Source organism: Mixophyes fleayi, chromosome 9, assembly GCF_038048845.1.
Source record: "Mixophyes fleayi isolate aMixFle1 chromosome 9, aMixFle1.hap1, whole genome shotgun sequence".
Lineage (NCBI taxonomy): Eukaryota > Metazoa > Chordata > Amphibia > Anura > Limnodynastidae > Mixophyes > Mixophyes fleayi.
Genome location: NC_134410.1, coordinates 33,300,301 through 33,311,487, shown reverse-complemented (window position 1 = coordinate 33,311,487; position 11,187 = coordinate 33,300,301). Strand labels below are relative to the sequence as shown.

Sequence of the window (11,187 nt, the reverse complement as noted above, 5' to 3'; positions counted from 1 at the left end):
GGCAGGGACTGATGTGAGTGAGTTCTCTGTACAGCACTGTGGAATTAGTGGCGCTATATAAAGAAATAATAATTTATGAATAATAATAATAATAATAATAATAATAATAATAATAATAAGGTACCCGGCCACAAAGCAGCATTTCCTGGAAACAAACATGCATGTGTACTGTATACTTCACTATAATACTCTTTGATATAGAATTGCAAGCACAAGAATGTTATATTTTCTGTGATAGGCTTTTAATGATAAGACTTTGTTTTTTTTTGTTACACTGGTAACCATCAATAACATTTTCTGGCTAAACATTCCAGACGGTTATTTCATTGGTATTTAGTGAGAATATTTACATACATTTTCATTACCCAGAATATCCAAAACAGAAAAAAAGCTTCCACTTTACTACAATAGTTACAAAATGTAAACAAATTGATCTTTTTACACAGGTGGGGGGGGGGGGGAGGAAGAAAACAAACACTTACAGCAAAAAAAAAAAAAAAAAAAAAATAAACTCCTAAAAATAAAACAAAGTCACTGAATCTCCCCTGTTGCGTAAATGTAAGGAATGAGATTTTTCTCTACTCGTTACACAGAAATATTGTGCCCTAGTGTGCAAAGCAAGTGTTACGTGTCAACCCAAGATTCACAACAGAAAAGGAGATGGAGCAAAGGGCAGCGAGCAACTTTGCAGATTGTACAAAATAAAATAAAATAAAAATATGCATTGACCCCATTAAAAAACATTTACAATTTATTCTAAAAATAGGTACCACCAACAGAGAATCTGAAGAAAAGAAAAAAAGATGTGCAAGAAAATACCTAAATCCCAAGGAGAAAAATAAAATAAAAAACATCTTATTTGGGGCTTTATTTACTAAATGGTGTTCAGCTGCAAAGTAATGTAGGGTTGTAAATGTACTTTGCATCTCAGCAACATTAAGCAAGATTATTTGTGGCAGGCTAACCTATCACAACCAGCAAACGTTCATGCTGTGGGATTGTGTGACTACATTTAAAGGTGCAGTGTCCATTTGTGTGTTACCAGTATAACCATACATTGATTAGTGAATCCCTGTCTGCTACAAAGGATGCCCAAGTGAGATCTTCACACTTATAATGAAAAGATAACCTCTGACCTCGTCCTGACAATGCACCATGAACAAAATCTATAGGTTACATTCAGTGATTTAAATAAAGCTACATACTCCAGTTTACTCTTTTGTGATTACACAGATTTATGGACTATTCCCTGTCCAAATACAATTAAAGAACATCTCCTAAAATATAATACCACAGCAGTCATCTCCTATTTAAAAATATGAATTGGAACGGTTGCAGGCTTAAAGTTCACCTAAAAGCTACACACACGACTGAGAAAAGCTGAACCAAAGCCACCAGGATGCAGCCTATCAGTTCAGAAGGAATTCACTTTGTGCTTCAGAAAGGTTACTGGTTCCTAGTGAAGGGATAGGCTGCATTCTCGTGGATATTGCCAGCACTGGATGGTGACAACTGGTCCATTTTAATAATGGAAGCTTACAATTTAACGTAGGGAATAAAAGATTTGTTTGATCATCTCACTAGTGCTTCACAAAATGGTTTAGAGGAGATCTAACCCCTTTTTCCATAGGGCAACCTAAGAAAAAGTGCTTATTAATGAACCAAAATTATGTATTTTTATGTATTTTTTTTTTCCAAATAAACTACTTTTAAATTCTATGTCATTTGTACAAGACAAAGTTATTATATTTTGAGGATAACTGCCTTTTCAAGGAGTCATATCTATATATACACTATATAGTATGTCTATATAGGATAATATTAAACACCACTGAGCAGCAATAATGTGGAGAAATTAAAATAAAATAAAAAATTGGCAATTTGGAAAGATGCAACTTTATCGAAATCCCAGCGCAAACGTTGCAAAATACACATGAACAATGTCAATTTCGTGAGTGTGATTTCAGCCAGGACTCTGGAATTACAGTGATCTCGATGCAACGTTTAACACTCCACCTTACTCAGTTACTTATCAGTAACCGACAGACTGCTGACATCTAATAACAGCTGAGCAAATGTCTTTACATAACCTTCTTAGGAACGATGAACCTTTGGGAGGTGGATTAAAACTGAAGATTTAGCTGCAGAATGTCTACACAATATTTTAAACCCAGCCATCTATTGGTGATGGTCAAATATTATGTGACAAAGGATCAATAAAAAAAAAAAAATGACAGACAGATAATCAATGGAAAAATGGTCAAAGAAATTCTTAGCAGCATAAACACTTGCTGGTAACAATATTACTGCAGGGTTGAGAATCAAACAAAGGATCATTATCCAACTATATCTTCATGTGCAGAGACGACTGCTGCAGTAATATCCACAGGACAATGTCAGTTTTCTTTTCTTATGACTGGTGACTACTATAAGTACAGGCTTATTCCACTGTAGTACAACTTAAGATATATTCTTCTTCCTGTTAATGAACACCTTGATGGCGCCGGTGAAATCGGCAGACAGAAGCACTTCTGTGTGGTCAGGCTTCAAAGCACCTTGGAAAACAAGAATAGTTCATTGCATTAGGTTTTCCCTAAGAAAGCCAATTATTTTGTGTCCATTGCATATGTCTTAAGATGTACATATGTTTATACATGTATGTGTGTATACATGTGTATGTACAACACACACACACAAACACACACAGATACACACACACACACATATATGGAAAATGTAATGGGAATGTAAGTAAATGGAATCTGATAGCTTTACTGCATGAGTGTAAATAAAACACACACATAGATATATATTACATACTGTACAAATAGCAACTATTCAAAATCACTGCACTCTGCAATAAGGAGTCGGTGGAGATGCAGCGATAACAGTAGCTGTACTACGGTTTTTATGTATCTGAATCTGCAATCTGGTCCAAAATGGAATTCTAGCCATTATTTTGCCCCCTGCCAGCCAACCCCCCATTTTCTCCTCCTACCCAAACTGCCTGTGGAGATCTCCTTCTCACTACCAGTACTTGGTGAAGTCAACGCCTTCCATATTGCCTTTGGGGTTTTTCATTCAATCCACCACCTAGATCATTGGTCCTCAACTCCAATCCTCATGCACCGCCAAAAGCTTGTGGTTTCAGGATTTCAAATAGAGTAAATAATCTGTGCATGAGTAAAGTAGTCCTGAAACCATAAGCTGTTGGGGGGTGAGGGAGGACTGGAGTTATGAAATCTACATCATGGAGACAATCTCTCACAGATAAGTCCCGAAAGCTTAAGCCAGTATTCAACTGCATTAAGCCTTAAGTGCTTGGAAAGATCAGTGAAGTGATGTTCTCATTGGTGCAGCCAAGGACTGTGGGAAAGTGAAAAGGAGGCAGAACAGACAATTTGAGAGGGTGAATAAAAAAGGAGTTTATAAAAAAACAAACAAAACAAACCACAATTGAAATAAATAACTCACCAGAAGGTATGTTCTCTTCAGACTCTCCCTGTTCCCCCTTGTGGTCAGTGTCTTGTCTCTCAGAGGGTGGGTCTAGTGATATCATCAGGCTGGGATTTGGGGCAAAGATAGCGGACGTGACAACTGCATTATGTGCTAAAACAAGAAAAGCCACAAGAAGGGCTCAGTTAGTGGGATAGAGGAGAGATTCACCCCACTGTACAAGGGGTAGGTGCAGTGCTAATAACACAAAGGAGTAGGTCCTAGAAATTGACATGGCAAGAAAAAAAATTAAAATGAAGGCGGGCGGGGGGCGCTCACTTTTAGAGTTTCCTAAAGCTAATCAGCTTCTACTTTGCTCATGATCCTTCAGATAGAGCCGACTCCCTTTCCTGCTCTATAATCTCACAGCGTGATAGTCTGCGACTTCAGGTAATGTTAGATAGGATAGAGGGGGGGGGGGGGGGGGGGGGGGTGACTGGTGCAATATTAAAGAGTGGACGCTATGGGCACACTCCCAAGTGAGAAAGCAACGAAGGTAAACACTAAACTTGTTAATTTAAAAACATCAGTAACAAAGACCCGCAATTTTGTTATAATACAATGCATTATAAAAGGAGTATGTGTCAACATATGCACACAACATCTCAACTCCAAGTCACATCTGGATGGCTCCGCGTGGAGATCTCATTCTGCATGAGTCCATGTGTACTGCTTTTAGGGCAATGAGTATTCTTAGTATACCATACCTTTTATGCCCTCCCAGAAATCATTGCGGTCTCTTCTGACGGAGGTGAACTTGCTGAGGTCATGGTACGTACTCCAGATATAAACATATTTGTCTTCAGAACCACTAACAATATATGTAAAATCATGACTGAAAAGAAAAAAGAAAAAAAACGGGACACACTTTTATACTCTACATTGGAAACCTCACATGAGATAAATCGGGAGTTGTTATAATTAGCATTTTAAAGAGAAATGAAGCGATTAACTGCTAGTTCGATAAACACTTCCCAACATCAGCAACACTAGTAAATTAGGAATCTTAAATCAATGTCTGCATTAGAGGCAATGTACAGAAAATCTAACCCCTGCCCCCACACACACAAATAGACCAACAGCAATCAGGGAACACACACATTATTTAATATATTCAATGTAAAAATATATATGAACAGACATGTCTATTCCATAATCAAACCAACAGTATCTAGGAGACTGATCACACTGATCCTTTACACTGCTTTGTTTCAGTGTCTGATGAGACATGTTATAATGCAGATTCTTGATGCAATGAGACTTATTCGGTTTTCTATACATAGCCAGCAAAGATGGGAGACATTACTGATGAATTAAGCCACGTGACACTGCCCATCATAAATCATTTAAAAAACAAACAACCGCTTTCATGCAAATACGTATTCCAAATCACGTCAGTGTAACCAGTTATAAACAAACATTTCCACAACGGATACGTCTCCTTTTACTGAACGAATACAATTTATTTTGCACAGTGATTTATACCAGTACTTATGTTCCATGGCCCCACGCAGTGCAAGCGCAGACTATTGGGGGCAGATGATGAGGGGAACTAGACAAGCATTTCAAGCAGCCCAATATTCCCCTACTGGACTGTACAGTCAGGATAGACACATTTTATATACAGACATCTCCATCTCTCACCCAGTATTTTGCTTTACCTAAAACTGGCCTTTATTTGACTGCTGCTGTTCACACAGCCTTTATATTTCATGGATAAGGATAAATCTCTTAAGTCGTACAGCCTTATTCTTGAATCGTTAGATGTTACCAAGATCTGAAACAAAGTGGGGGGGAAAAAAAAAATTCAAAGTTGAGAACCAGGAAAGTGCATTTTATTTATTTTATTAGATATTAATCAAGTGGGGAAGGGATGACGAAAGAAAGCTTCACCTTATTCTCTCCTGGCAATGGCTCTATTCCAGTGATTTTTCTGCCGATCTTATTTCGCCCTCTGGTGGAACGCACGTGTATCTGAGTGTGGTATTTTAAATGCTACAAAGAAAAAATAATCCAGTCAATCAAATCAGCCAACACCATTATTTATACTCTGCTAAAGAAAATAGAATCCTCTTTTTATACTCCTGGAAGCTGCATTATATGGAATTATGGTCATTCTTCATTAATGAGTGTACCAAAAATAACAAAATACACCACAGCATAAGCTGTAGGAAATGCAAAATGTAACTTTCAATATCCTCAACATCATGCCCGACAACAGCCTAATACACATATAAAGCCTTGTTACCTCTGTATCGTAGAAGATGCATCTCCCGTCGTATGTGCCAATCACGGCGTGCTTTCCGTTCTGACAGAAGTTTGCCGCTGTAATGAGCTTGGTCTGGCCATCTATTTCATTCCACAAGGCAACTTTCTTGTCAGGGATGTTCCAAAGTCGGAGTTTCCCATCCAAGGAACCGCTCAAGAAGTATCGGTCATCCTACAGACAGAAATCAGATTAAATGTGTTTCTATAGAATCGCAGTGATGACCACAACTAGTATTAAAGTTACAGAGCTGCATTAGGAATTGGGGTGAATCCACCAATATAGTATTGATCAGTGTTGGCTAACCTGTGACACTCCAGGTGTTGTGAAACTACAAGTCCCAGCATGCTTTGCCAATATATAGCAGCTTATTGCTGGTAGGGTATGCTGGGACTTGTAGTTTCACAACACCTGGAGTGTCACAGGTTAGCCAACACTCGTATAGATGAAGAGAAAGTAGATGTGGGGCACTTTAAAATTTGTGACTCACAAATACCATAAGACAGGAACAGCCATTTCCTTCCCATGTTCCTTTGCATATGGCTAGCAATTCAAATCACTCTTAGTAACATTGATTCATTGACTTACTAAGATGTAACATTCGCTTCACTAACCAAATTGAGGTGGAACCTGCATGTTTCCAATGTAAAACCGCTCTTCCCCCTGGTGTAGCAAAACTATAAAAGCATATAATGTCCCTAAACAATTATCCAATCTTTTATAGATGAAAAAAACCACACACCAGCTGAATCCAGACAGCAAGTAAACTTAAGTGTTACAAATCAAATGGTTTACGCACCAAAGAGCAATAACAAAACTATATTTTACCGCAATTAAAGCAATGTTATTATAATACATCAATTAGTGTTTCAAAGACAAGGCTAAAAGCTCTAATAAATTGAAACAAAACTCTGTAAAGCAGTTTTTAAAGACTGGGAGGTTTTTTATCCGCTGCAAATCATTGAACAATCTGTGACCTTCATGGCGGAGTTTGTTTTTACATATTCAGGGCATGACTAGCGGCAGATTTACCTCTGATAGGGAAATGAAAGGCAATTTCCCCACCAGTGTCCTCTGGTATTAAGACTTTTTTCCTTAAATACAGTGCAAAAAACACACACACACACACACACACACACACACACACACACAATACTATTTTAAACTGAATATGCCATTATATCAGAAAGGCAATTGTTGGTATTAGTCTGTTTTGTGTAATCAAAATCCCCCTCTCCCAACAAAGTGACCCTCATTTTCCATAAGGCAACATTAAGCTGTCAACTGGAGGTTTACTTACCCTTGGATGAAACGCTATTGCTGTAACGAAATCTATATGCTGAAAGCAACACAGACACTCCCTCCTGGATATGTGCCAGAGCCGGACTGTCTTGTCCATTGATGATGAGAGCAAGAAGTAATTCTGTGGGGAAAATAGCATGATTACTGTCACAATGTGTTCTCTTCAACAACAGGAACAGTGTCTAGTCCACGTTCTCATTATCTCTTGTAAGGGGATCATTAACGTGGAGGCTAAAGCTAGAGCACAACTGTGATTGTAATTTTAACCAGATCATTTGGCCTCTTCACTATAATTAAGTAGCAGAAGTGACTTCGTGGACAAAGAACCGCCGTTAAAGAACGCACAGAGGAAAATAATTGCCATGACCCAGGTTTCTTTCGTCAGCATATTGATGAAATACTTTTCTGAACCTTATGTAGGCTATATATTAAACAGTAAAGAGAGCGGCTTTGTTACCTGCTGAAGTATAGCTTGTCCTTTGTCTCCTTACAAAGCACAATCAAAATGAAGAGGTAAATTCTGGATAGGAGGCAGTAAGATGCGAGGGTACACACCAGAAAAGGGGGTTTAACCATTAACACATTGCTTTAGTGGGATATTATGCTGCCCCCTCTACCCTCCTAAAGATACCCTCCGCATCTCTCCCATTCATCATTTATAGTGCGCCACAGATACTGTAGCGCTGAACAATCTTATAGATATAGCGCATATGAATACCGTAAATATAATAGCTCAGAGCTGTAACTTTAGCGCCTGGGGCGAGAAAGAAAAAAGGCCGCCCCCCTAGCACTCAATTTTATCCGAATGAACCTAAAATCTTCATAAAATGTGCCCCCCTTCAGCGTTGCGCCCTGGGCGGTCACCCCCTATCGCACAGCCCTAGTTACGGCCCTGTAACAGCTATATGAATACAATATATGTAAACAATAAGCAACACAATTACAATTAGCATGTGTGTGAGTGAACAAACGGCACAAGATTCAGCATAACATATGACATCAGAGTAGTACGGGGTACAGGGAAACGTAGAGTAGAGAGGACCCTGCCCGTGAGGGCTTACAATCCATTACTGCTTGAGATCCCACCTCATCTTGCAGCAAACAAATAATCTGATAATGGCATATTTGTAGCTACAAAAGAACATTTAAGAGATTTGTAAGCTGGCATGAAGTGGGCAAACAGAGGATGGGGATGGAGTAGGGCAATATCTAGGTGTTTTACAATTACAGCTGTTTCCGTTCACTTGCAGTTAAATTCTTTATGAATACAGGTCTTATGGGTTCAGGTTATGCCAATAATGGGAGATCAGCAGGTTAACAAGGGTGTTAGAAAATCACAGTTATTCCAAAAGCAAACACAGCCCAAAAAACTCCATACATAATACTTTATGTCTTTGAGGAGTAACTGTGTAAAACGCTGCCATGCAGTAATGAATAATGTGTGTCTTAAATTATCCATTCTTTAAAGGGACAGTAAACATGCCAAAGTAGGGGAATTTAATGAAAATGATTACATTTTAAGTTTACTGTTCCTTTAAGATAGCTGATACTCTAATCCTTACAAATCTATTACAAAATAAATAAAATAAAAATCAGCCTCAAGTTTACATGACAAAATATATACATTTAACCAGCGTTGTAGCTTTTGTGTTTTTACAAGACAGATGGGATGCAGCATTCCCTCCCAGCCTCTAGAGGCAGCGTTGCTCTGTGGCAGATGTATGTTTTACATTAATAGCAGACCGCTTCCATCTGTCATATTCAATCTGTCTCCTCCCTTTGCAGCTTCCACTTACAATCAGTCAGTGGTTGCAGAAATAAGGAAGGAAAAACAAATCAGCAGCATTATAATAGTATAAAGAACACAAAACTAGACTAATCCTTGTGTGAAGATTTCTAGAAACACCAGTGTGGTATTGCATGCAGGGATCAGCGGAGATCCTCTCCTCTAGTGAGACCATGAACTTACTTTAGACCAGGACAAATCCAGAAGGTCGGCCGTGTGTCCTTTGTATTTACAGAACGGTACCTGACGAAAAGGTGCGTTTTTATCATCTGGGTCATTATCATCTCCTCCACTGTAGGCCTTCAAAAAGAAAAAAATACATTCAATACCGATTTACAGCAAACTAAAATAAGGTTAAATGTCATGATATATGGATGTAGAGTATTGCCTCTTCGCTGAAGAACAAAAACACAATCATCATGCATATATAAGTTTAAACAAACGTAATAAGGGATTAACTATCCATTGTCTGTGGGTAAATATTGATGAAAATATGCTTCCAGTATTGTGCTACCACAGTCATTATCGATAAAGCTTTTCTTCTCAGGAGTATGAAGAGCTGTCACTTGTCACCGTGATGCAAGCAGCGTGGTCTATTCCTTAGGGCAGCGATTACCAGGTCATGTGTCAGGGCACATTTCTGGGTCAGGATACCAGGCTGGACGTATTGGAAGAAATTATGGGTAGCAGAGAAGTAAAAAAAAAAAAAAAAAAAAAATATATATATCTCTAAAAATAAAGATGAATCGATGCAATATTATTTTGGTATAAAAAAAAAAAAAATCAATTAGCCGTAAATTAAAATATTTCATAGTGATCCCCCCAAAAAAGTAAGAAAGCTGTAAGAACATTTGACACTTCATTTTTTTAAGCTTGCTTACTAGACACTAATCCGTGCCAACGTCAAATCTTACATTTTATATACGACGCAGAAAAAGACATTTCTACTTGCCTAAGACTTCATTAAATCTGCTGCAAGCATCTCCTACTTGTAAAGCAGACTTATCACTGAACGCACAAGGCTACCTCCTCCCAATAACATTATAGCCCCTATTCCTGGCTTGAATGCTTATATCCCTAGCAAATTTATAATGCGCCAAGCTTTAGTTCCCAGGAGTTTCGGCCTTGTGTAGCAAGTCCGTGGATGTCTCTGGGGGCAGAGTTTTCTGTACTCTATAAAATAAAAAGCTGTGTGCATTTTAGCAATCACACCCACATATAAGATTTCCTTAATAATCCTCCCCATAACTGCAGCCACCCAATAAGCTCCATCAATTACTGTCCAATAAGCACCCATTGCTCCTGCATTTCTGCCAGCTGTCATGGTGGATAACGGCACAGGTACAGAGCTGGAGACACTTACCGCGCCATCTGTATCCGATTTGGAAGAATTAAGACTTTCCTGAGATGGCGAGGGGGAAACTCTCCCTGTAAAAATAAATAAAAAAATAAGCACAAATGAGAGCAAATCCTGCAACTGAATAGGCACTGGGGTCATGGGTTCTGTTCTGACCAGGACATTATCTTTGTGGCGTAAACAAATTGGCTGCTGATAAAATGGACACTACTGTGTGTTGGTGTTGTAGAGAATTTAAGCTGTAAGCTGCAATGGGGCAGGGACTGATGTGAAAGACCAAATATTATTTTGTAAAGTGCTGCATAATATGGTGGAACAATATAAACAAAAACCTTGTTCTGCCATTCTTCTACAGCACAGTCTATAAACCATCATCTAATGTACACGTGGACCACAATCTGCTTGTAAAAGCAGTTACTGGACAAACGCAATAAAAAAAATCCTCATGGTCTTGCTATTTGTCCTGTTTGCCAAAGCACCATATATGAGCAATTTGTCCTAAACTGGACAAAGACCTGTGGGTATATTTACTAAACGGCGGGTTTAAAAAAAGTGGAGATGTTGCCTATAGCAACCAGATTCTAGTCATCATTTATTTAGTACATTCCACAAAATGACAGCTAGAATCTGATTGGTTGCTATAGGCAACATCTGGTCATTGAGCAACTGAGTTCAACTTCCTGAACTGCCTTTGTGTGTGCAAAATAACTTAATAATGCACAAATAAAGAAAACTATAATCAAAGAGAGTTCTTTATATGCTGTGTGCATATGAAAGGACAGACGCCCGGGTCATGCTATTTCCACAGAAACTCTAAGTCAACGCTCTAGCCACTGGGGTTTTAGAGCATGGCGCAGGCTTGTGCCAAATCGCAACCACTACCTTCAGACAGTCTGTTTGCTTCTCCTTGACTCCTCAGGACAGGATAGGTTTCTCTGGTCAGCAAGTGATGCTTGAGAGAGACAGCTTCACTAACGCAAT

General features: G+C 38.7%; 1 protein-coding gene across 1 annotated transcript in view; it reads right to left on the bottom strand.

The window, feature by feature from the left end:
* Nucleotides 1-220: 220 nt before the first annotated feature.
* WDR44 (WD repeat domain 44) overlaps nt 221-11,187 on the bottom strand; it is a 63,273-nt gene continuing 52,306 nt past the window's right edge. The window contains exons 12-20 of the mRNA XM_075187234.1: nt 10,213-10,277; nt 9,033-9,149; nt 7,062-7,184; nt 5,744-5,935; nt 5,389-5,490; nt 5,157-5,272; nt 4,203-4,330; nt 3,475-3,609; nt 221-2,555 (exon numbers count right to left, since the gene is read on the bottom strand). Coding sequence (XP_075043335.1) covers nt 2,461-2,555; nt 3,475-3,609; nt 4,203-4,330; nt 5,157-5,272; nt 5,389-5,490; nt 5,744-5,935; nt 7,062-7,184; nt 9,033-9,149; nt 10,213-10,277 — 1,073 coding nt within the window. The 3' untranslated portion in view covers nt 221-2,460. The remainder of the gene's footprint in view (nt 2,556-3,474; nt 3,610-4,202; nt 4,331-5,156; nt 5,273-5,388; nt 5,491-5,743; nt 5,936-7,061; nt 7,185-9,032; nt 9,150-10,212; nt 10,278-11,187) is intronic.